At 40.5% G+C, this 27,962-nt stretch overlaps 1 protein-coding gene and 1 pseudogene across 1 annotated transcript; one reads left to right on the top strand and one right to left on the bottom strand.

Moving 5' to 3' along the window:
- Positions 1-12,846: 12,846 nt before the first annotated feature.
- On the top strand, positions 12,847-15,013 carry LOC107800387 (hyoscyamine 6-dioxygenase-like). The gene is made up of 4 exons (XM_016623554.2): positions 12,847-13,120; positions 13,583-13,821; positions 13,930-14,245; positions 14,633-15,013. The coding sequence occupies exons 1-4, from the start codon at positions 12,875-12,877 to the stop codon at positions 14,867-14,869; spliced, it is 1,038 nt and encodes a 345-aa protein (XP_016479040.1). The 5' UTR covers positions 12,847-12,874; the 3' UTR covers positions 14,870-15,013.
- A 462-nt stretch (positions 15,014-15,475) lies between these two features.
- On the bottom strand, positions 15,476-26,770 carry LOC142173483 (hyoscyamine 6-dioxygenase-like; annotated as a pseudogene).
- Between the last annotated feature and the right edge of the window lie 1,192 nt (positions 26,771-27,962).

The following is a 27,962-nucleotide window of genomic DNA, read 5'->3' as shown; positions in this document are numbered from 1 at the left end:
CATCTCCAAGAATTGCCCAAAACATTTGTTAAGTTTCTCCCGCTTCATCTTTTGGGGGAACGGTAGAGCTGGAATATGTCTACTTTCTTCAATCTCCTTTTGTACCCCGTTATTCTGGCTCTTTTGCTCTTCACTCTTTTTCTCCGCTGGTGTCTCAGTCTGCTTGTTAACTACCTCAGGTCTAGCCTTCACCAATGGGTTAGCCAATGATTTGCCACTCCTCAGAGATACAACCTTGATTATTTCCTTTTGGTTCTTTTCAGTGTCGGAGGGAAGAATCCCATGAGCCCTCTCAGACAATAAATTTGCAATCTTTCGCTTTTTTCTTTCTAAATTCCGAATAGTCGTGCCCTGAGTCTCAAACTTTTTATATGTTTTGTTGATGAATGCCTTCATGATATCTTCCATATTTGACTGATTTGGCTGTGGTGGCTGGTATTGCTGCCTCTGTTGGTTTTAAAAACCTTGTAGTCACTGACCCTGGGGTCTGAGATTATTTTGTTGCCATGAGTTCAAGCTCCCATTAGGTTAACTCCATGAAAAATCGAGATTGTCTTTGGCTTATAGCCTTAAAATTGTTCCCACCTTGGTAGTTTCCTCTATTAAAGTTCCCCACAGCGTTGACTTTCTCAGCTGTAGCTTGACAATCATGTGTAAGGTATCCCAGCTCACAAATGTCACAACCCATCTGTGGTTGATTTTGCACCGGAGCCATCGTCAATTGGTAGATGTCTTTAGCCATGCCTGCAATTTGGGCCTGCATTGCTACAAACAATTCTACTTAGTGCACCCCTGCTGATTTTCTCTGATCCCCTTGGTCTGTGGACCATTGATAAGCATCTTCAGATAGTTCATTCAAAATAGTGACAATCTCTTCCAGAGTTTTCTTCATCAGAGGACCTGCAACCTCACTATTAAGCAATCTCCTTGATGACGGGGTTAATATGTCCCAAAAGTCTTGAAGTTGCATCCATTACTCTATTCCGTTGTGAGGGCATCTCCGCAATAACTCCTTAAATCTTTCCCATGCCTCAAACACTGTCTATCCTTCACCTTGGCTGAAATTGTGAATCTCCTTCCTCATCCTCCCAGTCTTAGCAGCTGAGAAGTATGTTTCCAGAAACTTGGTAGTCATCTCCTCCCACATACGAATTGAGCCTGTTGGCAGACTTTTCAACCACTGCTTTGCATCATCCTTCAGTGAGAACGGGAATGCTCTGAGGTATATAACATCATGTGATGCTCCATTGTAGAGGAATGTGTTCATAATTTTATCAAAGTTCATCCGATGGTTGTTGGGATCTTCACTGGGTTTTTCTCTGAAAATGCAATTGTACTGAATGGTCTTGATGACTCCCTATTTGAGTTCACAATTATTGGTATTGATGGGTGAGGGCCTCACACTAGACTGTTGTTGGTTGTACACCGGTCTAGCATAATATCCCAGTGATCTCCCAGGCCAAAGAACTGCATTTTCAAATGCATCCTCGATAATTCGATTGGGATTGAGTCTTCGCTCCCCATCAACCGTTTCATCCGTAATTCTGCGGGCTGCTTCAGCCGCTAACCGTGCTTCCTGTTGATGAGCCACCTCTCTGGTAGCTAGGTCTACTATCTATTCGTAGTTCACCATTGCATCATGAGTTGACGGCTGACCCAACTTCAATCCACTCGACCTTTTATCTCTTTTCAACCGCCTAAGGTGTTTGTCTAACTCTGGGTCATATGGCACCAAGTCCTTTGAAGAGGATCTAGTCATACATCATTGAATTTAACTTGTTTCCTGCACACAAATGAGAAGAGTGTAAAAAAGGAAAAAAAAATAAAGTTGTTCTTGAATTAGCACTGAAAATTAATTTAAACACTATAAATTGACAGTCCCCGGCAATAGCGTCAAAATTTAACGAGCGCAAAACACAACACCAAATTATTGCTCGCTAGTCAAAGATAGTATAGATTAATTATCGTCTCAACATGGAATGGATTTAAATAGTGTTCGAATAATTTCCAGTTGATCACTATCTAGGAAAATTAACACTTGATTTGATGACTGTTACTACGATTAGCTACTAATAATTAAACAAATAACCATCGATCACAAAGGACAACAGACGAGTAACGAAAAAATATCAATGAGAGAAATAAGGGTAATTGATAAGACAGGTGCAAGATAATTGACTCAGGATTCAATTTTTGAGTTAGTTCATTCTATAATACCATTTATTCTCTTGAATTCAACAATGAATTAGATTAAACTTAAAATTGATGCTTCTCTTTCGATTAAACATTAATTTCAGTAATTAATCTAATTGAAACACTATAAACAATTGCAATGGATAATTAATCTCAATAAGGTTCAGAAACAAATAAAACATCAATTCTAATGATTCGATACAAACTTTTGTATTGCACCGATTGCAGGTCAAAATATTGATGAATTCTAGAGTCTTCTTGCCTTTGTTGGTTCCTCAATCTTCTGTAGGTCAAAAATCCTCCAAAAACATGTTTTTAGTGTATTTATACCAAGTAGGAACGAACCTGGACGAAACTATCCTCTTCGAGCCGAAGTGGGAAACCCTACAAAGTTATCACTCTTTGTGCATCCCATGGTGCGTCGCCCTCTGCGTCGCAACAGTATTTGTTTTACTCAGTTGCAAATTCTCTTAACTTCGCATGTCTGACAGAGATTTCCCCTAGTGCGTCGCCCTAGGCATTGCAACAATGTTTTTTCTTGTCAGGCCAAAGAAATCCAGTCTCTGAACTTGTCAAACTTCTGACGCATATTTGCACTAATGCGTCGCATTGTGCTACGCTATGTGCGTCGCATTAGTGCATTTATTATGGACCTTGCACTCTCTTCCCACTTTCGTATACAACGCATGTCCACGAGCCCAGATGTGATCCTGGTTTAATTCTTTTGCTTTTACTCAGACTTCAAAGGTTCAATTATTTAATTTAGCTCCAATTTATCCTTTTAACTCGGAATCATTTCCTGTAAGGTATAAAACATATAATAAGTGCAAATCACCATTGTTGAAGCTCAACTACACATAAAATGCAGTAATTTAGAGTGTAAACTATGGCTAAAAGACAAGTTTCTAGCCTACCATCACTCAGCCTAGAGCTCGAGCAGCAGCACCTGTAGTGGAGCCTCAGGTGTAATTTTAGGAGGAGGTTCCAGCTCAGACTGTTCCCGTCAGACCAGCTCAGGTTTCAGAGGGGTTCATAGCCACTCCAGTACTTTAGGATGCTCTAATCCGTTTGGTGGGCCTTATGGAGAGTGTGGCCCAGTTCGGTACCTTTCCGGTGGCACCAACCGTCTCTCTAGCTAGGGGAAGAGCACAGACTCCCGCTACTCACACCCTGGAGGAGGTGGCTCCCCAGTATTAGACTCCAACAGCCCCACTAGTTGGGGTAGTTCAGCCGGTTATTTCAGCACAGGCCGATGATAGGCCCACTTTGTCTTCTGAGGCTATGTTAAGGTTGGACAAGTTTACCAAGCTCTTTCCTGTTCATTTCAGTGATGCATCTTTTGAGGACCTACATATGGTGGAGAGATTATATGTTGACTAGACCTACTTGTTCTCCTGCACTTACTTGGGATCAGTTCTCACATCTATTTCTAGAGAAGTTCATTCCTGTCACCCTGAGAGAGGAGTACCCGCAGGCAGTTTGAGCGTCTCCAGTGGGGTAGTATGACTTTTACCTAGTACAAGACTCGATTTGTGGACCTAGCTCGCCATGCCACTATCTTGCTTCCAACTAAGAGGGGGAGAATGGGGAGATTTATTTATGGACTCACTTACACTATCAGGCTTCAGATGTCCAAGGAGACAGAGAATGATATTTTCTTTCGGACGGTCGTAGATATTGCTAGACGGATCGAGTTGGTTCGTGCTCAGGAGAGGGGGACAATGTCAGATAAGAGGCCTCATCATTCTGGTAGTTTCAGTGGTGCCTCATCTGGACGCAGGGGTACTTTTGGTAGAGGCCATCCTTCTAGGCCATTTCATTCATCACTTCAGGCATCTCAAAGTGCTTCAGGGAGTCGTGGTCCTTATGTGCCTCATTCTAGATAGCTAGCCTACAATGCACCATCAGCTCATATTAGTGCACCTCCAATTCAGATCTATCACCGTGGTTATTCCGTTTGGGTCAGCTTCAGATTCAGCAGCCATAGCAGCAGGATAGGTGTTTTAAGTGTGGTAGTATTGGTCATATCAGGAGGTTCTATCCGAGATTATTGGGTGGCAAGCCACATCAGAGTTCTCGTGCCATGGTTCCAGCACTGGTTGCTCCACCACCCGCTCAGCCAACTAGAGGTAGGGGTCAGGCAGTCAGAGGTGGAGGTCAGGCCGTTAGAGGTGAAGGTCAGGCCGTTAGAGGTGGAGGCCAGCCAACTAGAAGTTGTCCTAAAGATATAGTTCAGAGTGATGGGGCCGGCCCCGATGTTATGCTTTCCCAACTAGGCCTGAGGCCGAGTTATCTGACGTCGTTATCACAGGTATTGTTCCAATTTGCCATAGATATACTTTAGTTCTATTTGATCCGGGATCTGTGTATTCCTACGTGTCATCTTATTTTGCTTCATATCAGGTTGTGCCTCGTGATTCTTTGAGTGCTCTTGTGTATGTTTCCATGCCTGTGGGAGATTATATTGTTGTAGATCGTGTCTATCACTCGTGTGTAATTACAATTGGGTGTCTTGAGACTAGCATAGATCTTCTACTTCTTGATATGGTATATTTTGATGTTATCTTGAGTATGGATTGGCTGTCACTTTATCATGTTGTATTGGACTGTCATGCCAAGATGGTGATTGTAGTTATGCCGAGGTTGCCTCGATTAGAGTGGAGAGAGACTCTTGGCCACTCTATCAGTAGAATTATTTCTTATGTGAAGGCTCGACGTATGGTCGAGAAGAGATGTCTAGCTTATTTGGCCTATGTCCGTGATTCTAGTGTAGAGGTTCCTTCCATGGATTTCTTACCAGTTGTTTGTGAGTTTCCAGAGGTGTTTCCTGTAGATCTGTCGAGGATGCCACCTGATAGGGATATTGACTTCTGTATTGATTTGGCTCCGGGCACTCAACCCATTTCTATTCTGCCATACTGTATGGCCCCACCGGAGTTGAAGGAGAAATTGCAAGACTTGCTTGATAAGGTATTCATTAGACCTAGTGTCTCATCCCGGGGTGCGCCCATGTTGTTCGTGAAGATATGGGTCGGTGAGGATGTGTATAGACTATCGGCAGTTGAACAAAGTCACTATCAAGAACAAGTATTATTTTCTGAGGATTGATGTCCCATTTTATTAGCTTCAAGGTGCCAAAGTATTTTCGAAGATTGATTTGAGGTCTAGCTACCATCAGTTAAAGATTAGGGAATCTAATATCTCTAAGATGACTTTTCGGACTTGGTATGGGTATTATGAGTTCCTAGTGATGTCGTTTGGGTTGACAAATGCCCCAACAACATATATGGATTTGATGAACAGGGTGTTCAAGCCTACTTGGATTCTTTTGTGATTGTATTCATTGATGATATCTTGATCTACTCCCGCAGTCGAGAGGAGCATGAGTGGTATCTTCATATTATACTTCAAACTCTGAGAGATAGCTAGTTATATGCCAAGTTTTCAAAGTGTGAGTTTTAGTTAGACTCAGTCGCCTTTTTGGGGCATGTTATATCGGCAGAGGGAATAAATGTGAATCCTAAGAAGATTGGGGCAATTCAGAATTGGCGTAGACCTACTTCAGCTACAGAGATTCGGAGTATTCTGGATTTGGCGGGTTATTATCGCCAATTCATGGAAGGGTTTTCATCCATAGCAGCCCCATTGACTAGATTGAACCAGAAGGGTGCCCCGTTCAGATGGTAGAATGTGTGTGAGTTGAGCTTTCAGAAGCTCAAGACTGCTTTGACCACGGTGTCAGTGTTGGTATTGCCCACAAGTTCAGGATCTTACACGGTGTATTGTGATGCATCTCGTATTGGGCTTAGTGCAGTATTAATGTAGGATGGAAGGGTGATTGCATACGCATCGCGGCAGTTGAAGGTTCATTAGAAGAATTACCTTGTTCATGACTTAGAGTTGGTAGCCATTGTTCATGCGCTGAATATTTGGAGGCACTACCTTTATAGTGTGTTGTTCGAGGTATTCACGGATCATCGAAGTCTACAGTATTTGTTTCAAACAAAAAGATCTCAACTTGGGGTAGAGGAGGTGGTTGGGGCTGTTAAAAGGCTATTATATCACCATTTTGTATCATCCCGGGAAGGCCAATGTGGTGGCCGGATGCCTTGAGTAGAAAGGAAGTGAGTATGGGTAGCCTTATGTATATCCAAGTTGGTGAGAGACCGCTTGCAGCAGATGTTCAGGTTTTGGCCAATCAGTTCGTGAGGTTAGATATTTCAGAACCTAGTCGGGTTCTAGCTTGCATAGTCGCTCGGTCTTCCTTGTATGAGCGCATCAGAGAGTGTCAATATGATGATCCCCATTTTCTTGTCCTTAAGGACACAGTGTAGTACAGTGGTGTCAAGCAGGTTATTGTTAGAGATGATTGGGTTTTGAGGATGTAGGGTCGTATTTGTGTGCCCAATGTGGATGGGCTTTGTGAGTTGATACTTGAGGAGGCCCACAGTTCTCGGTACTCTATTTATACAGGTGCCGCCAAGATGTATTAGGACTTGCGGCATCATTATTGGTGGAGGAGGATAAAGAAGTATATAGTTGCATATGTAGCTCGATGTCTAAATTATCATCAAGTAAAGTACAAGCATCATAGGCCTGGTGGTTTGCTTCAAATGTTAGAGATTCCTGAGTGGAAGCGGGAGCGTATCACTATGGATTTTGTTGTTTTACTCCCATGGACTCATAATAAGTTTGACGTGATGGATAATTGTGGACAGGTTGACCAAGTCGACACATTTCATTCCAGTGGCAGTTACATATTCTTTAGAGCGATTAGCTGAGATCTACATCCGCGTGATCGTCTGTCTTCATAGTGTGCTAGTGTCTATCATTTTTTATCAAGGTACGCAGTTCACCTCGCACTTCTGGAGGGCCGTACAGTACAAGTTGGGCACGTAGGTTGAGTTGAGTACAACATTTCATCCCCTTATGGACGGACAGTCTGAGCGCACTATTCAGATATTGGAGGATATGCTTCGCGCTTGCGTTATGGATTTCGGGGGTTCTTGGGATCAGTTCTTGCCGTTTGCGGAGTTTGCCTACAAGACTACAACAATAACTACCAGTCGAGCATTCAGATGGCTCCCTATGAGCCATTATACGAGAGGTAGTGTCGTTCACCAGTTGGATGGTTCGAGCTAGGGTAGGCTCGGCTGATGGGTACAGATTTGGTACAGGATGCCTTGGATAAGCTCAAGATTATTTAGGATTGACTTCACATTGCTTAGTCTAGGCATAAGAGTTATGTCGGCGGTAGAGTTCGTGATGTTGCATTCATAGTTGGAGAGAGGGTATTACTCCGGGTTTCATTCATGATGGGTGTGATGAGGTTCGAAAAGAAGGGGAAGTTGAGCCCTAGGTATATCGGACCCTTTGAGATTCTTGAGAGAGTGGGTGAGGTGACCTACAAGCTCGCATTGCCACCTAGTTTATCAGCAGTCCATCCGGTGTTCCATGTGTCCATGCTCCAGAAGTATCACGGTGATCCGTCCCATGTGTTAGATTTCAGCTCAGTCCAATTGTACAAGGATCTGACTTATGAGGAGGAGTTGGTGGTTACTCTAGCCTGACAGGTCTGATAGTTGAGGTCTAAGAGTTATCTTTCAGTTCGAGTGCAGTGGAGAGGTCAGCCAATTGAGGCAGCCATGTGGGAGGGAGTCTGTCGGACATGCGGAGTAGATATCCACACATTTTCACGAGTCTAGGTAATTTTCTATGTCCGTTCGAGGACAAACATTTGCTTTAGAGGTGGAAAATGTGATGACTCGATAGGTCATTTATAGTTTTACCCTTTGTTTCTATGTTTCGAGATCTCGAATAGCTTCGTTCAGCCTTCCTCAATTTGTGTCTGCAGTCCATGTTTTTTTTTCGAAAAGTTTTTATGAGAAAATTGATAAAAATATTAAATCGTGCCTTAAAACTCATTTGAGTTGACTACGCTCAATGTTTTATGTAAACAGATCTAGATCAGTGTTTCAAAAGTCATGGTGGGTATGTATCGTGATTTGGGACTCGGGCGTATGCCCGAAATCGAATTCGGAGTCCCTAACTTGATTTATCATAATTTGTTAAAATTACGAGTTTAAAGAATTCATAAGTTTGACCGTAGTTTGACTTTGTGGCTACTAGGTTCGGATTTTAGTTCCGGAACTTGGTATAGGTTTGTTTCAGTATTTATCACTTGTCTGCAAAATTTGGTGCAAAATGGAGTTGATTTGACGTGATTCGGACTTCCGATTGAGAAATTGAAGGTTCTTAAGTTTCTTTGAAAATTTTATTATTTTTGGTGTCTGATTCATGGTTCTAGGTGTTATTGTGATATTTTAGTCGCGCGAGCAAGTCCGTATGATATTATTACACTTGTGTGCATGTTTGGTTTGGAGCCCGAGGGGCTCGGGTGAGTTTCAGATAGGTTACAGATATTTTTGAACTTTGAAATTTTTGGTTTTTGAGCTTCAGCTGCCACCTGATGCTTTGTGCGTTGCAATCGCGAAGCAACTCTCGCGATCGTGAAGGGGAAACTGGGGATGGGGTGGTTTTATTCATCACGAACGCGATAGCTTGGTCGCGAACGCGGAGCATTGGGTGATTTACCCTTTGCGAACGTGACTAACTTCTCGCGAACGCATAGGGGTTATGGCCCTGGAAGGGGGAACTAACCATTACTCTTCGCGAACGTGGCACTAGGATTGCGAACGCAAGGGCAGGTGGGTGTAAGCCTTCGTGAACATGAAGGGTAACTCGCGAACGCCTAGGCCAATGTGGCCGTTGTGCATCACGAACGCGGTAGGCCCTTCACGAACGCGAAGAAGGCTTGACGCGTAGTCCGTAAAACATTTCAAACACGAGATTTCATCCATTTTTACCATCTTTTCATTAGAACTCGGTCTAGAGGCGATTTGGAGGAGAAATTTCATTACCCTTTCATAGGTTAGTGTACTTTAACTTATTTTCTTTAATTTTCATCATCATCTATTAATTTCTATCTGTAATCTTTGTTCTTTCGTGGTAGAAAATTACAGATTTGGGAAGAATTGGGGTTTACACCTCATATTGAGGTCGGATTTCTAAACTAATTACATAATCGATCTCGGAGATGAATGGGTAAATGTCTTTTAGTCCAAATCTCAGATTTTGACCAAGCGGGCCCGGGGTTGAATTTTGTTGACTTTTTGAAAAAAGTGTAAAGATCTTAACTTTATGTATTGTAATTAATTTTCCTAGCATTATTTGATATTATTGAGTCGATTTTGGTTAGATTCGGTTGTTTCGAGGCAGATTTTAGAGGAATGGCCTCGGTAGAACTTTAATTTGCTTGCGCAGCGAGGTAAGTGTTGGGTTTAACCTTGATTTGAGGGAATTACGAACCCTTGAGCTACGTGCTATGTGAAATTTATGTGTAATGGTGTATATGCGAGGTGAAGAGTGTATATACGCCGTCAAAATACTTGTTTCCATGCTTTTCCGTATTTCATTAATTATTTTATTCCATGTCTCAACTGTTACATGCTTTAATTGCTTCTCATGCCTTAATTTGCTACTTGTAATTTATTATTCTCGTATTAAAATATTAGTTTCTCCCATGTTTGCATGATTTAATTGCTACTTGCCTTAATTGACTTACTTGTACCTTTTAGTTGTCATTTATTTGACTTGTCTTGCTGCTTGGTATTAATTTTAGCAAATTTTTAATTTGGTACGAGATTTCCTTTATGGTTCTTCTTTCATATTCGTTAATCGTAGAGATTCTTGTGATTTTATTGATTTGCTTCCATTTGTTGATTTGTGTTTATGGACCGAGTTGCTCGCTGGAATAAGGGTTGATTGATATTGATATGGTGGGATCGGGTAGCGCGCCGCAACAGGTGAAATGAGGGAGGATTGATATGGTGAAATAAGGGAGGATTATATGGTGTGATCGGGTTGCACGCCGCAGCATATTTGACTTATTATTATTGTTATTGATATGGTGAAATAAGGAAGGATCGTGTTTGTACGATGGGATCAGGTTACGCGCTACAACGGTTTGAGTGTTTTTGTATTCCTTGTTGTGTTGTATTGGCTTCGGTGTTTTTATACATGATTTTGAGGATTGATATTACTAGTTTTACTGGTTTTTAAGGATTGAGTTTATTGTCATGAGTTAACTGCTTTATTTTCCTGTATTTTCTTTCCTGTCACTATTATTATACTGCATACAGCTTATTGTAAGTGACCCGTCTTAGCCTCATCACTACTTCATCGAGGTTAGGCTCGGTACTTATAAAGTACATAGAGTCGGTTGTACTCACATTAAACTTTGCACTTCTTGTGCAGACTTTGGAATCGGTCCCAACGACGGTCAGTAGATTGCTCGGATCAGACATCTGACAGAGACTTGAGGTAAATCTGTTCGGCGTTCGTAGTCCTGAAGTCCCGTTCTACTTTATCTTCGTTGTTTACTTCTTTTCAGACAGTTTTACTTTCATTCAAGCCATTATATGTATTATTCTAGTCGCTCGTGCACTTGTGATACCGGTTCTGGATTATATTTAGATATTTTGTTTGTTATGACTTTTCACACTTTATTATAGTTCTATTACAGTTATTTCAGTTTAATTGGCACCAGTTAATTTGATTTGTTAAAAATGGCGTAAAACTATCTAACATTGACTTGCCTAGCAAGTGAAATGTTATGCGCCACCACGGCCCCGAGAGTGAAAATTCCGGACCGCGACATCATAATTCTCTCTTCTTCAAATGACTGATGTCAAGGATACAATGCAGGGTCTTTTAAAACGTCTGCATACTTGACTGATGTCAAGGATGCAATACGAGAAGGAGCCCCAAAAAGAAAAAGAAAAAACACTTTCAACAATTAGAACAAATATTTATCACATACCAATAATTACTCTTTTTCAATTAAGGTGAAATTTATGATGAGGTTGTGTGATTTGTTTAATTATTATGAGTGGAAAAAAAAAAGAACAACGAAAATTGGACTTCCCTCGCTTTGTTAATGCCATATAGCTTCACGGAGACGACAAAGATAACATGACTTTAATCAAAGAAAAATACATAGTTTACCCATCAACCTTCACACACTTAACCATTCAAATTTTTGACCAGATAGCATTTGCTTGTGTACACACAAATAAAGCACGTGAAGCCCGTAAAAAAAATCCCATTTTTTGTCTCCCCTTCCCACAGAAACCCTCTTCCTCATACTCCCCCCCCCCCCCTCCATCTTCTTCCCCAAAATAGAATTTTGGAAAGAACATAAAATTTTAGATTTAAAATTGAGCGATTTTTGTTGGTTTATTGTCCAAATATTGTGAAAACCATTTATTTGTGATAGATTTATAAGCTTTAATAGTAGTATTGAAGGTTTGGTAAAAAAATCTAGAACCCACCATTGTTGTAGTATCGAAAAAAGCTTGAAAATTCAATTGGGTCTTGTTGATTATTGGGTTGTTGAACTCAACTTGTTGCTCAATTTATTTTCAGCTAGCTGTTTAGATGGTGTGGTTGAATTTTGGTGTTGTTGGAAACTTTCTCACAAACAACTAGGTGGCAGCAACAATGATACTTAATATAGAAAATGGGAAGATGAAGAAGATGTGTTTTAATTGTAATTTCTAATTTTTTTTCTTTTTAAAGTCAATGACACGTGTCACGACTCTATTAGGGCGTGGCTTTCACGTTATCTGAAAAATTGGTCAAGCACAAAAGTGGTGTGTCTTAGACACACTTTTAAAAGGTTGAGTGTGTAAAAAAATTTCCATGAACAAGAAATGTGTAACAAGGATTTCGTTGCAAGGTCGATGATTAAACTATTTATTTTGCCCTTTAATTAATGGTGCTAATCAATCCTATATTTTAGTCCATATGTTTGTGTGCTGTTCCGCCTAATTTATGTTGTTCGAAATGCATGAAATGTTGAAAAGTAAAAAGCTGATCACTTTCACATTGAGGACTTTGCCTTCCATAATATAATATAATATATATATATATATATATATATATATATATATATATATATATATATGACGAGTTTAACTTTTATATTTCAAAGAGTACATAAAGAATTTAATATGAGATCAGCTAAAAGAAAACTATTGGCAATTATTTACGGCAAGTGGCATGCGCAACTTTGTGTTAAAGACATGTTAAAATAAGCTAAAGTGTAAAAATCTTATAGAACATATATAACTGAAACCCATTATGACCCATATTTAGTTCAGCATTGCACTAACCAGTATTCGCCGTATTAAAATTAAAAATGTCAATACTTGGTAAAATTAGTTAAATAACCAGAGAATTATCTAGCTTACTGACCCTAATTGTGTATGATTAATTCAGTCGTAATTTCTGATTTGCTTGTATCATCTATATAGTTACGGAAATCAAACGTGTATCCTATAAAAGAAACTCCATGTACCTAAGATTCTAATATTTTACCAAGGACGACAAAAATGGCCGGCTACGTTTTGTATTAAAACCACAAGTTGTTCAATGTCAAATAAACTAACTTAAGTCGAAATGATAACGTAAGACTGAACTAAGAAAGTGATCTCGACAATAAAATAGTCAAGGGAGTTTGTGGGTTAGTTGATTAATTAATAAAGAAATAATTAAGTAACTATTTGCATGAGCACTAGGCACATGTACTTAATTATTGTGTAAGCATTAGCTACACTCCATGTTTGAATTTGCTGGAAGAAATTTCAGGGCAATCATGGAGAAGAATAACCCAAAGTGGTTCAATGTTGAATCTGTTCCTCAGTGCTATACATTTTCCCCAGAAGAAAGACCAGGGGAAGCCCTTATACCAATTTGCAAGAAAATCCCAGTAATTGACCTTGGAAAATCCCTAGTCAATTCTTCGGGAAATTTGGAAACAATCAAGCAACTCTTGCAAGCTGGTCAAGAATTTGGTTTCTTCCAGGTATATAGATCAATTTTTATTTGTTATTCCGAATATTCTTTTTCCAAGATAAGAGAGCCGTTTATTTAAGTACTACAAGTAGATCTAAATTAAAACACGAATATATCTTGTATATATTTTTATATATAAAAGAAATCGAACCTATTTTGAATTTATTGTCTCTGTATCTTTAATCCTCTTCTAAAGTCTAGACGAGGGTGGAGTTATGTAGATTCAAGAGGGTTCGATTGAACCGATGAATTTCCTTAACTTAAGAAAAGATTCTAGTGTAATGACAAAGTACGTTCAAAAGTTGTTTTAGGTGCAGACAAGTGTGATATTTTTTTTGGTGAATCCCCTCGTGTAAATTCCTGATTCAAATCAAAAGTACGATATTTTTTTCTTCTTTTTATTTTGTATTTCCTTGCATTAATTTCTGATTCCACCGATGGTCTAGAGTGTAGACTAACAAAGAATTTTCAGGTGATCAACCATGGAATCCCAGAAAACGTTGTGACTCAAACAATGTCCACATTTAAAGAGTTTTTCGACATGGCTGACGAACAAAATGTAGATGTATCAACCAAGAAAGGGTGGATTTACACTGGGAGCAAGGATGAAGTTAAAGGTGGTGTCCATTTATGGAGGGATAATATAAAACACCCTTGTCACCCTCTGGAAAAATGCATGCAAAGTTGGCCTGATAAACCAGCTAGCTACAGGTAATTAAAAAAAAAGAATACCAATACCAAAAAAACATATATAGTTGCTCAACTATTTCTCATCTAATTCTAGTGGATCTAATCTAGTCGGAAACGAATTAATTACAGAAAAATAGTGGAAACATACGTAGCAGAAATAAGGAAGCTGAGTTTGACAATACTGGAGCTGATATGCCAAGGATTAGGAATTGAAACAGGATATTTTGAAGAACAAAGCCGAGTTCAACTGTTGTCAGCAAACAATTATCCAGCGTGCCCAGATCCGAGCCTGACATTAGGAATACCGAAACATTTTGATCCGAGCCTCATAACCATAATTTATCAAGGGAATGTGAGTGGGCTTCAAGTCTTGGTAGATGGTCAGTGGATGGGCGTTGGAGCTCTTTCTAATGCTTTTGTTGTCAACATAGGCAACCAGTTAGAGGTATGTATCAAATATTTTAAACCAATTTAATTTGCAAAGAGACTAATATTTGGAACCAAGGAATAGTAAATAGAGCTGATATAAAATATAACTGTCTTTAGGGGTAGAGATTGGCAAACTTCCCAAAAACATACTACTCTTACTTATTATGGTATTGAAACTATGAGAATGAAAGCAATATACTTTCAGAAATTCTGCTTAAATTTGAATGATTTAACCTATTATTCCAGGACCACATATGGACAAGACAGTTGAGTCATTGGTGGGCTAAATTTGAACTGCGTTTTTGTAGCAAATAGGCAAATATAAAGTGTTACATGATATATTATATGGACTGGACACTTCTATCTAAGTGCATGTTTCTCACTTTTAACTTTTTTATTTTAGATTATCAGCAACGGGAAGCTAAGAAGTGTGGAGCACAGAGTAGTAACAAATGCAAGGGAAGCAAGAACATCGATTGCCATTTTTGTCAATCCAGCTCCCAACTGCATTGTTGAGCCTGCAAAAGTCTTGCTGAATGAATCTAATCCCCCTCTCTACAAATCCATTCTTTACCAAGATTTTATTAATGCTTCCAAAGCTTTTGGTATTCATACTGATGCCATACAAAATGAAGCTTAATTAAGTTAATGATATATTGTAGCACAACCCAAATCATTTATTTCTATTTACTTCATGCCAAATCCTAAATCCTAAATTTTCTTTTTGAGAATGCCAAGGAATATTTACAGATATGAAGGTTTTGTCATGGAAATATTAAAGTCATATATCTTCTTTTTCCCTCTCTCTCTCTCTCTCTCTCTCTCTCTCTCTCTCTCTCTCTCTCTCTCTCTCTCTCTCTCTCTCTCTCTCTCTCTCTCTCTCTCTCTCTCTCTCTCTCTCTCTCTTCAATCTTCAATCTTCAATGTAAAGTTTCACATATTCCTTGTATAGATTGATCCTTCATACTATTGGGAATATTCTTTGCCGGCTAAAGCAACTAACTTTAGACTGGGTGATTAAGGATACACGTGTATACCATTACCTAAAAGACACTGCTCAAAACTTCAAATGAAAGGATTACTAACATAACACAACCCAAGCTCAAGAGCTCTGGTAACTACCACTTAAATATTAAAGAGTTGAGAAAGGAAAAAAGGGGAAAGGAAAAAGATAAAGAAGAGAAGAAAAGAAAAGCATATTGAACGTTACATGACAATGGCAAACTCCAGCTCCGTCCAACTCAACTTAATTTTGCAACTTATAAGGCTCCAAGACTATATCAGGATCGCCAACCTTTGCAAGATAATTGCTTAGAAACTCTTTTGTATTGGAAAGGTCTAAACATTATGGAACTGCCCGTCTTCTCAATCAAAGATTTAGGAGGTTCGATGATACTCTGATAGCTTGGATTAATGAAAGTCACAACTGTTGTCCGTGCATCTTTCGAATTCGTCACAGCTCGATGTTCTGCACTTTTCAGTATCCCATTGCTAATCACCTGCATCGAACGTTGTTGTAATTATCATTTAGGAAATTTGATAGCGTAAAAATTAATTTATTTTATATTTATTACTAGTATATAGAAGTTAAACTCAATTGTAATGAAATTAAGAAAATAATCAATAACAATTGTACCCTTAATTGGCAACCTATGTTCACCACAAATGAATAAGGAAGAGGCTCAACGCCAATCCATTCTCCATCTTTGAACACTTGAAGTCATGTGTTTACCCGAAAAACAGATAGAGTTAATTTTGTACGTAGTTCTAAGGATATGTGGTATAGTTTAATACAAATCGTAAAGATAAATAGAAATATCAAATACGGATTGCAAAGAATGCAAAATAAACAAAGTTGGAAAAAAAAGGTGATTTTTAGGACTAAACAAGATGAATCAATTTATGAAGCTCAAAAGAATAACTCTTCAATATAGGAGTATATGATATTTGAGTTACAATGTAAGCAAAAGACTGTCCCTTTACAGGAATGTAGCCATCTTATTTATAGTGAAAGATCCTACTTTTAGATATAATTATAAATACATAGTGAGAGACCAATGATAAATCAGTTTTTCCATAATTCCTGCCAAGATTCTCTCCTCTAGTGGGATTGCAACGGCTCTTGTCAATGAGCTCGATATTGACTCGAGTTTTCGGTCTTGACTCGAGTTCTCGATCTTGACTCGAGCTCGATTCTGACTCGGATCCCTGTATTGATTCGGGGTCAGTGTTGGTCGGTCTCTGAATCATAAGCTCGATAACTTTACTTTGCATCATAGTTCGACTTCGATTCGAGCTCGATAATGGTACCGAGCTTGTCATTGATCGGTCCTAAAACTCGAAGCTTGATGACCTGACTTCGGACCTCGACCTAGTATTACGAAGTCGCTTCTCTAATCCAATGTATTACCATTTAAACCAGTTCGTACGAAGGACTAACCGATTTTTACTGTATACAGATAGTCCCCTCGTTTCTCGAGAAGGATGTAGCGAGAGACGATATGATTTCACAACGGCCCGATCAGATTTAAGCTGACATTTACATTGGGCTCGATCATGACGCACGTGATAGTTGTCCCGTCGGTTTAATTTTTTAAGGCATTTAATGCATGTCAGACGGTGGTCGGCCACCACTGATATTGAACCGTCATTGCTTTAATCTATAAATAGCCCTTCCTTTTACCATTTACCACTTTTACATCTTCAATATTCCAAATTTTCCAAGTTCTTTTTCTTGCCCTCTAAGTTTATTCGCAAAGCTATGATTCCTCTCTTCAAAAGTCCTTCTTCAAAACTACCAAATCTTTGTATCTTTCTTCTATTCTCGGCCCTTAAATTCGAAAATGGCGAAAACATCACAAACCATTTCTCAGAAAGAGAAAGCTTCATCTTCACAGTCCGCCGCCGACGAAACACTAGTAGAGCCACGGCCTGAGGAGTGCGTTCCTGGGGCGTGTGTTCTTAACTCTAATGTTAAGGTCGATAAAGGCTCGTCGGTTCCCAGCCGATGTGAGCCAGTATCGAGGTACATGTGTTCGATAACCAAGAGGCACCCCAAACAGCTAAAGAAAGATTGCAATTGGGAGAACAAAGAAATAATAATCCCTTCTTCTGACGAAGATATCACCACTTACGTGAAAGGATTTTTAAGTGTGTATACTTACCCTTTCATGTTAGGTCCCCTCGACTCTGTTATTATTGACTTCTGCCGTCAATACCAAATAACCCTAGGCTAGGTCCATCCTTCTTTTTGGCAGATCGTTATTTTGATCCGATATTTTGTGAACAAAATCGAGGGGATGTCGTTCACCCTCGACCATCTCTTCTGATTGTACCGTCCTTGCCTTTTTCGAGGAGGGTTAATAAAACTTCAGTGTCGGGCTACCAAGGCTTTGTTCTCGAGCATAGACGAGGACATGGATCGAGGTTGGATGGGCAGGTTCGTTCGAGTAAGGACTTCGGACCTGATTCCGACTGAGAAGATGCTTTTTTCCGAGGAGTAGAACATGAAGCGTAGATGTAATTCTGCTGTTATTTCCTTTTATTTTGCCCTTTCATTTCTTTTCTCACTGATATCCCCCTTTTTGTGATGTAGTTCCCGTTTTCAAGAACTGGGTACGAGCTGTGGCTTTGACCTCCATATACGTCGAGCGCTCATGGCGTGATTTGTCAAAGGGCCTATGGGAAGCCAAAAATCATGGTAAGCCCCTTTCTCGTATTTTTTGGTAGTTCGATTGAGATGCTTTGCATATACTTTAATAAATTTTTTCGTATGTAGGTGTCGGCAAAGATACGGTTTTGAGGCCCTCGTTCGCCGAAGAAGAGGCTTTGGCGTCCGTTCCAAAGCTGGTGAAGGATAATATGAGGAAAAGGGCCTCCGTTCCCGAAGATACAAAACTGAAGAAGAGGACGGCTCGTAAGCCGAAGAAGATTACCATTCCCTTGACCGTAGAATCAGTTCTGCATCTAAGGGATGAAGATAATGAAGAAGAAGAAAATGATGGGTCTGCCCTGGCGGCCCGAATGAAGAAAAGCATTGATACCCCAAAGGCGGCTGAATCGACGGTAACTCATAAGGCTCCGCCCCGAACCGAGGAGATATCGGAGGAAGGTTCAGGCAAAGTCCCCGAGTCATTATAGATCGAGGATGTTTCCTGCCGAAGTCAACAAATGGTGGGTACATCAGAAGGGGCCGGTCCTAAAGCTCTCCGACTGAGGAGAACACCCCGCGCAAGTCGCCTGGGGCAATAGTCATCGGAGATTCGCCTATTCTTCCTGCTTTTTCCAAAGGGGCTATTCGGGAAGCCCAAGATTTGGGGGCCCTCGAGATGAGTCGGTCTCATGAAGGGGAGGACCCTTTTCGTGATCTGTTTACCGGGGTCAAGGATGTTGTTGGCCCTAGTGATGTGTCGGGCCTTCTCTGTGAAGTACAGCTAGCTTTGAATGGGGTAAGCTCTTAACTCCCTTTGTTGATATTATTTTTCATGTTTTGCTCTTATTTCCTAACATTTTTTCTTCCTTCTTCAAAAGGCTGTGGCGGTTCATCGAGAAGCATGTTCTCGGTCTCGAGCTGAGCTGCATCAGTTCGAGATCGATCTTCAACGGGTCACGGAGGAGAGGAACTCCCTTAAACTCCTCTTACGGCAAAGGGGAGAGGAAATCAAAGACCTCCGAGCTGAGTTGGCCAAAGCTCACCAAGATCAAACCGATCCGTCTGAGCAGGTAATGATACTTTTAAAAGCCTATGGGCTCGATACCGGAACGATGGCTAATTTTTTGGTCTCACAGCTGCAGCAGAAAATTGAGATGATCGGGAAACTCCACGAGGAGGTTGATGCGATAAAAGTAGTGTCCTTGAAGTGGAAAGAAGGTATGGACCGCTTTGCTGCAGAGAAAGAGGATGCTCGAGCCCAATTGTCATCAGTCAAAAACCAGCTTCAAAGTATAAAGGAGAAAAGCTCGGCTCAAGTAAGAAGAATAGAGGAGCTCGAGGCTCGGTTGGCCTCTGAACTTGCTAAGGCCGAATCTGACGCCAAAAAGGCAAAGGCCGGTGTGGATGCATTCGTGGTCGTTTATCGGGCCGATGCTGAAGATGCTCAGGTACAAGTAAGAGAGGTAGCTGAGACCGCCAACACTCGAGCACATTGGGTTGTTGAGCTTACTAAGTGCCGGTCTCGGAGGGAGACCCTCCAGGAGATCCACGCTCGAGGTTTCAACCTCACTGAAGAGATAAAAAGGGCTAAGGATCTCGAAGCCGATGTTAAATCCTTGTTTCCCGATGATGACGATGATGATGATAACGATGATAGGAGCAAGAGCGGGTCCGAGAGTGGGGAGTATCCCGATGGAGAATAGACTGCCCCCGGGGATAACCAAGAAACTTAGTCCCTTAGTTTCTATTTCGGATATTGCAAATAATCATGTAAACAATCTCGTAAATATATACAAATATCTCTTCTTCTCCCGACTTGCCTCTGTTTTATTTTCTGTCTTGTGAAGGTTTCGATTTATTTATGTCTTACGAATGTTTTCATAAGGCTTTAGGCAATTCGATCGAATTTGGACTTCGTAGCCTATATATCCGAGTGAGCGTTTTTGAACTCGAAGTAATGTAGCCCGTAGGCTTAATAGTCGAGTGAGTGATTTCAAACTCGAAGTAATGTAGCCAGTAGGCTTTATAGTTGAGTGAGTGATTTCGAACTCGAAGTAATATAGCCTGTAGGCTTAATAGTCGAGTGAGTGATTTCGAACTCAAAGTAATGTAGCCCGCAGGCTTAATAATCGAGTGAGTGATTTCGAACTCGAAGTAATGTAGCCCGTAGGCTTTGTAGATAGTCCTCGAGTGAGAACGGTTGCTCGAACTCAAAGTAATGTAGCCCGTAGGCTTTGTAGATAGTCCCCAAGTGAGAATGGTTGCTCAAACTCAAGTTGGTGTAGCCCTTGGGCTTTATAGTTGAGTGAGTGTTGCTCGAACTCATTGATTTACCTTAAACCTGTTTGCATAATAAATCTCGAAATGGGGGAATCTTTCTTGGATATAAGATATCGGTAAAGAAATTTTTTTTCTTTGCAAGTCATTATACATGTGTCCATGTTTTGTGTCAGGGCTCAGGCTAACTATATGAGCATGGTTCATTTTGACCATTTGGCTCTTACAATTTTTACTATTGGAACCTTGTTGTCACGAAATAACTTTCTTGCATCAGAACTTGATATATTTGAGGGATAATGCTCCCCCGGTATTCGAGGTCGATTGTAAAGAGGCCTCGGATATTGTCGAATTGTTTCTAAGTTTAGCACGATCACTGGTTGCCTTATTAAAAACCTTGCCAGAAAACCCATTTGGGATAAAATCGGTCTAAGGGGAAAAAAGTGCAACACGTGCTTTCAGACTAGGGCTTCGTATTGAAGGATCCATCCTAGATCCTGATCGGACTCCTGCAGGGGTTAGCTTCGAAATATAAATGAATATGGGAGGGTCGTACCTTAGCAGTAGTATCGTTTTAGGTGCGACACATTCCAATATGATCCTTTTCCGACGTTTTCGAGAACCTGATATGGTCCCTCCTAGTTCGGTCCTAGTTTTCCTTTGTTTGGATTTCGGGTACTGAGGGTGACTTTCCTTAGCACTAATTCCCCGAGTTTGAAATGGCGAAGCTTGGTTCTTTGATTATAGTATCTTTCGATTCGCTGCTTTTGGGCGGCTAATTAGACGAGGGTAGCTTCTCATTTTTCATCCGATAATTCAAGGCTAGTGTTCATAGCCTTGTTATTTGACTCTTCTGTTGTATATCGAAACCTGGAACTGAGTTTCCCGACTTCGACTGGAATCAAGGCTTCGAAGCCATATACTAAGGAGAACGGGATTACCCCGTACTAGATTTTGATGTTGTTCGATATGCCCAAAGAACTTCGGGTAGGATTTCTCTCCATTTTCCCTTAGCGTCGTTCAGCCTCTTCTTTAGGTTTTGAATGATAGTTTTGTTCATTGATTCGGCTTGTTCGTTCCCATTGGGGTGATACGGTGTTGACAATATCCTTTTTATTTTGTGGTCTTCGAGGAATTTAGTCACTTTGCTGCCGACAAACTGTTTCCCATTGTCACATACTATTTCTGCGGGTATCCCGAATCGACATACGATATGATCCCAGATAAATTCTATAACCTCCTTCTCTCTTACTTTCACGAACGCCTGTGCTTCAACCCATTTAGAGAAATAGTCAGTCATAAATAAAATGAACTTAGCTTTACCTGGGGCCGATGGCAGAGGGCCGACGATATCCATTCCCCATTTCATGAATGGCCATGGGGATAAGACTCAATGAAGTTTCTCTCCGGGCTGATGGATCATCGGTACAAAACTTTGACATTTGTCATATCTTCAAACAAACTCCTTTGCATCTTTGTCCATATCAATCTAATAATACCCTGCCCTGATTATTTTTCGGACTAATGAATCGGCACCGGAGTGATTTCCAAAAGTGCCCTCGTGCACCTCTCGTAAAACATAATCGGTGTCTCCTGGTCCTAAACATACTGCCAATGGTCCATCAAACATCCTTTTATATAGTGTTCCATCTTCAGCCAACATGAACCGAGCAGCTTTGGTTCGTAGGGCCCTTGATTCTTTAGGGTTCGATGGGAGTTTTCCGTTCTTCAAGTATTCAACATACTTATTCCTCCAATACCAAGTTAAGATTGTAGAATTTATCTCGGCATGACCTTCTTTGATCACGAATCTCGAGAGTTGGATGACAGTCCCCGAGCTTATCTCGTCTTCCTCGACCGATGACCCCAAATTTACGAGTGCATCGGCCTCACTATTTTGTTCTCGAGGCACATGTTGTAAAGTCCATTCCTTGAAACGGTGAAAGGTTACCTATAACTTGTCCAAATACCTTTGCATTCCATCTACTAGAACTTCGAAGGTTTTGTTTACTTGGTTTACTACTAGCAAAGAGTCACATTTGGCTTCAATGACTTCTGCTCTCAAGCTTTTAGCTAGCTCGAGACCTACAATCATGGCCTCGTACTTGGCCTCATTGTTAGTCAACCTAGAAGTTTTGATAGATTGCCTAATAATGCCACCCGTGGGGGTTTCAACACGATGCTAAGTCCGGACCTCTTCGCATTCGAAGCCCTGTCCGTAAAAAGGGTCCATACCCCCGATGACGTACCCGATTTCAACAGGAGTTCTTTTTCGACTTCGGGTCCGAGGGTTGGCGTGAAATCAGCCACGAAGTCTGCTAAAATTTGAGACTTGATGGCCGTACGGTGTTGATATTCGATATCGTATCCACTGAGTTCGACAGCCCATTTAGCCAATCGGCCCGATAGTTTGGGCTTGTACAAAATATTACGAAGTGGGTAAGTAGTCAAAACGCATATGGGGTGACATTGAAAGTATGGTCTTAACTTACTAGAGGCGCTTATCAGTGCTAGTGCCAATTTCTCTAAGTGAGGATATCTAGTTTCTGCTTCTCCTAAGGTCCGACTTACATAATAAACAGGAAATTACGTACCTTGCTCTTCTCGAACTAGGACACCACAAACCGCAATTTTCGATACCGCCAAGTATAAGTAAAGTTTCTCATCTGCCTTCGGAGTATGAAGCAGTGGTGGGCTCGATAGGTATAGCTTCAATTGTTCTAATGCCTGTTGGAATTCCGGAGTCCAGGCGAAATCGTTCTTCTTTTTTAGTAGAGAGAAGAATCTGTGGCTTAGATCCGACGACCTCGAAATGAACCGGCCTAAGGCAGCTATCCGTCCGGTTAGCTTCTGCACTGCTTTTACACTATCCACGATGGTGATGTCTTCGATGACCTTGATTTTATCGGGGTTGATCTCTATTCCCCGATTTGATACCATGAAGCCAAGGAACTTGCCCGAACCAACCCCGAAAGCATTCGGGATATTTTACTTCCTGAATCGACCCTATTTTGAGAAGTTTAGTTACCTCGTCCTTTACAAATGTGTGCTTTATCTCGGATTGAGGTCTCCTTTTTTGATTCACCGGTTTGAACCTAGGGTCCAAGCTTAGCCGGTGCGTTGTTATCGACGATGGGATTCCTGCCATGTCTAAATGGGACCAAGAAAAATAATCTATGTTATTAATAAGAAATTGAATAAGTTTTTTCCTAAGCTCGGGGGTCAATCCCGTCGCCAGGTATACCTTTTTCTCGGGCAGATGCTCGATCAATATAACCTATTCCAGTTCTTCAATCGTTGATTTGGTGGCGTCAAAATCTTTGGGGGTGATAAAAGTTCAAGGGGTCGGAAAATCCTCCTCGTCTTCTTCCATTTCATGCTTCCCCTATTCGGTCGAGACTGGCGGTTGTGATTGCTATTTGACTTCTTGTTTACACTTAATGCTCGATCTTTCCGCGATTGAGAGTGTTGATATTGGTGTTACCTCATCGACTGCAAATATTTCCTTTGCAGCATGCTGCTCCACATATACCATTTTCACGTCGTCCGACGTTGGGAATTTCATTACTTGGTGGAGAGTCGAAGGTACTTCCCTCATGTTGTGGATCCAAGGCCTTCCAAGTAGGGCATTGTACCTCATGTCACCCTCGATTACGTGGAACTTGGTATTTTGGATGGTCCCAGCCACGTTTACCAGTAGAATAATTTCCCTTTTAGTTATTTCACTGGCCATATTGAAGCCGTTTAAGACCCAAGCTGTGGGCACAACCTAATTTTGCAGACCGAGCTGCTCCACGACCCTTGATCGGATGATGTTCGCAAAGCTACCCGGATCCACTAAAACACGCTTAACTTGAACTTTATTTAATAAGATAGAAATTACCAGAGCGTCATTGTGGGGCTGAGAAATGCCCTATGCTTCTTCGTTATCGAATGATAAAGTGTCTTCGGGCACATAATCTCGGGTTCGTTTTACCCCAGTGGTCGGTACCTTATTGCGTTTGAATACAGGTCCTTGTGGAGTGTCGACCCCACCGATGATCATATGAATGATATGTTGAGGTTCCTCTTGTTCATTTTTTCTTTTGGCGTCCCTTTCCCTGAAGTGATTTTTGGCTCGATCGCTGAGAAACTCTCGAAGGTGGCCCTCATTGAATAGATGGGCTACCTCCTTCCTTAATTGTCTGCAATACTCGGTCATGTGGCCATGCGTACCATGATATTTGCACATAGAATTTGGGTTTCTTTGGGAAGGATCGGTTTGCATGGGTCTGGACCACCTAGTATCTTTGATTCTTTCGATTGCCGATACAATGCCCGATGCATCTACGCTGAAGTTATATTCTGATAACCGAGATGCCTCTATAGGATCGACATATTTGTCAAATCCATTCTTTCTCATAAGTCCCCGAGAATTCTACCCTCGATCACTTCTTCAATTGCTCCGGGCGAAATTGCATCCCGAACTATTATTCCTTCGATCTGTGATGTATGGTTGATATCGGTCTTTGTTTGACCTTGTCTCTCTGTTGATGTCCCTTTGGTTTTTAATAGCCGACATAGCCTACCTGTTTGGATGTACTAATCCAGGATGAGCTCCTAATTGGTCGTCTTCGCCCTGATTTTTGATTGGTATCGATTGTGTACATCTGCCCAAGTTATTACTAGATATTCGATCAGATTCTATTTCAACAGACGTGATGCTATCGAACTTCGCTCGTTCAAACCTTGGGTGAAAGCTTGAACGGCCCAATCATTCGTGACCGGTGCCAATTCCATGCGTTCCATTTGAAATCGGGACACGAACTCCCTCAGCATTTCATTATCCCTTTGCTTTACTTTGAAAAGGTTTGATTTTCTTGTTGCGACTTTTATGGCACCGGCGTGTGCCTTTACAAAAGAATCTGCTAACATGGAAAATGAGTTGATGGAATTCGGTGGTAGGTTGTGATACCAAATCTTTGCTCCCTTCGAGAGAGTCTCTCCGAATTTTTTTAACAACACATATTCGATTTCATCGTCTTCTAAATCGTTACCCTTGATGGCACACGTGTAAGAGGTGACGTGTTTGTTGGGGTCGGTCGTTCCGTTATATTTAGGAATTTCGGTCATACAGAACTTTTTGGGGATTAGTTTTGGGGCTGCACTCGAGGGAAAAGGCTTTTACACTAAAAATTGGGAATCCAACACTTTTATCATTGGTGGAGCCCCTGGGATCTGATCGACCCTGGAGTTATATGTTTCTACTTTTTTATCGTTGACTTCGACTCGCTTTGTGAGCTCCTTGAGTATTTTAGCAATTTCGGGAGTAGTCCCCGATTCTTGCTCATTGGCCTTATTATGGCCGGCTCCATTCTGTGGGCAATTTCTCGAGGTGGACTAGGCTCCGGCCTGCTCGGTAGCTGGGTTTGGCTCTGCAACTGAGCTATCGCTATTTCTTGGGCTTGCAACATTTCAAAAATCATACACAAGCTGACGTCGTTTTCCTCCATGTTATAGGTATCTCGAGCTGCAGATCAATTACCATCATGAATGCTATGTTCAGGTTCAGAACATTGGTTTGCCTCAAGGGCCACATGCGAATTAACGTCTAGTGGTACTTCGACTCAAGCTTCAACGACGTCGACAAGTGATTTTCTGGCCCTGTCGATATCTTAATACAAATTGTAAGGATAAATAAAAATATCAAATACGGATTGCAAAGAATGCAGAATAAACAAAGTTGGAAAAGAAGGTGATTTTTAGGACTAATCAAGATGAATCAATTTATGAAGCTCAAAAGAATAACTCTTCAATATAGGAGTATATGGTATTTGAGTTACAATGTAAGCAAAAGACTGTCCCTTTACAGAAATGTAGCCATCATCTTTATAGTGAAGGATCCTACTTTTAGATATAATTAAAAATACATAGTGGGAGACCCATAATAAATCAGGTTTTTCATAATTCATGCCAAGATTCTCTCCTCTAATGGGATTGCAACGGCTCTTGTCTATGAGCTCGATATTGACTCGAGTTTTCGGTCTTGACTCGAGCTCTCGATCTTGACTCGAGCTCGATTCTGACTCAGATCCCTGTATTGATTCGGGGTCAGTGTTGGTCGGTCTCTGAATCATAAGTTCGATAACTTTACTTTGCATCATAGTTCGACTTCGATTCGAGCTCGATAATGGTACCGAGCTTGTCATTGATCGATCCTATAACTCGAAGTTTGATAACCTGACTTCGAACCTCAACCTGATATTACGATGTCGCTTCTCTGATCCAATGTATTACCATTTAAACCAGTTCGTACGAAGGACTAACCGATTTTTACCGTATACATCCTGAAATATTTCCTTGAAAAAGAATTGTTATCAAATTAGGATCAAAGTGTTTCGGCAATCCCAGTGTTAAGCTTGGATCTGGGCATGATGGATAGTGATTGACCGGAAGAATTTGCACTTCTGTGAGTCCATTCTCAAAGTAATTCCTACCAAGTCCCAAACCTTCTCCAATCATCTCCAAAATGCTTAATGCCAAGTTCCTTGTTTCAATTGAATAGGCCCCAACTACATCTCTTTGTGCAACAAAAATAGAAAAATCAGATTTGAAGACTAAAAATTTGGCCATGTAATTTTTGAAACAATACATGATATCTTATTTAGCTTGAGAATAGAATGTACCATAAGTTTTGTCAATAATTTTAGTATCCTTACAATGGTTGTTGAAACTACTATTTATAGCTATACCTAGAAAATAAGATCATAGGATCAAGTCCCTTAAATGATAATAAAAGGGGACTATTGATATATATGAAACGGCATGAATGCCAAAATTCTCCGTAACGGCTGCCTATTTAATACTAGGTAATATTCTTCATTAAATGTCATCTGGGGACAAACATTCGACCCACTCACGTTGATTATGTTCCCTTTAGGGTCTATCTGATACCAACTGCAGTTGTTGTTCCCGGTCTTGGTTCTTACTCGATTTGTCTTCCGCATGTCTCCGATTTCACATGTCACGCTATCATTCGATCATCTAATATAAACCCATTTTACCCTATACAACACCTTCAACAATTACAAGAAATTTTATCACATACCAATAATTACTCTTTTTCAATTAAGGTGAAATTTATGAGGAGGTTATATGATTTGTTGCATTATTATGAGTAAAAACGGAAGAATAAATTGGACTTCCCTCGCTTTGTTAATGCCACATGGTCAAGACGATGACAAAGATAGCATGACTTTGATTAATGGTGTTAATCAATCGTATATTTTAGTCCATATGTTTTTATGCTGTTCCACCTAATTTATGTTGTTCGAAATGCATGAAATTTTGAAAAGAAAAAAGCTGAGCACTTTCACGTTGAGTGACTTCGCCTTCCAAAATCCAATCGAATTTAAAATATAATTAATATTTACGACCCGTGTTTTACTTCTATATTTCAACAGTGTAAATAAAGTATTAAACATGAGATCAACTAAAAAATAACTACATTCAATTATTTACAAAAAATGGAATGCGCAACTTAGAAATTAAGAATGCTAATATGTTATGACAATGTTAAAATACGCTAAAAGTGTAAAAATCTTTATACGACATATATAAAGGAAATCCATTACGACCCATATTTAGTTCAACAATTGCACTAATCAGTAACTCTCCGTATTAAAATTAAAAATGCCAATATTTGGTAAAATTAGTTAAATAACCAGTGAATGATCTAGCTTAGTGGCCCTAGTTGTGTATGATTAATTCGGTCGTAATTTCTAATTGCTTGTACCTATGTAGTTACGGAAATCAAACGTGTATC

Source organism: Nicotiana tabacum, chromosome 19 (assembly GCF_000715075.1).
Source record: "Nicotiana tabacum cultivar K326 chromosome 19, ASM71507v2, whole genome shotgun sequence".
Lineage (NCBI taxonomy): Eukaryota > Viridiplantae > Streptophyta > Magnoliopsida > Solanales > Solanaceae > Nicotiana > Nicotiana tabacum.
Note: the sequence above shows the minus strand (reverse complement) of the source record. Positions and strands in the feature narration are given on the sequence as shown.

Excerpts from the sequence above, each read along its gene's own strand:
- LOC107800387 (XM_016623554.2), top strand. The coding sequence starts at position 12,875 with ATGTTTGAATTTGCTGGAAGAAATTTCAGGGCAATCATGGAGAAGAAT. Across the intron at positions 13,121-13,582 it reads AAGAATTTGGTTTCTTCCAG|GTGATCAACCATGGAATCCC; the intron begins GTATATAGATCA and ends AAGAATTTTCAG. Across the intron at positions 13,822-13,929 it reads GATAAACCAGCTAGCTACAG|AAAAATAGTGGAAACATACG; the intron begins GTAATTAAAAAA and ends AATTAATTACAG.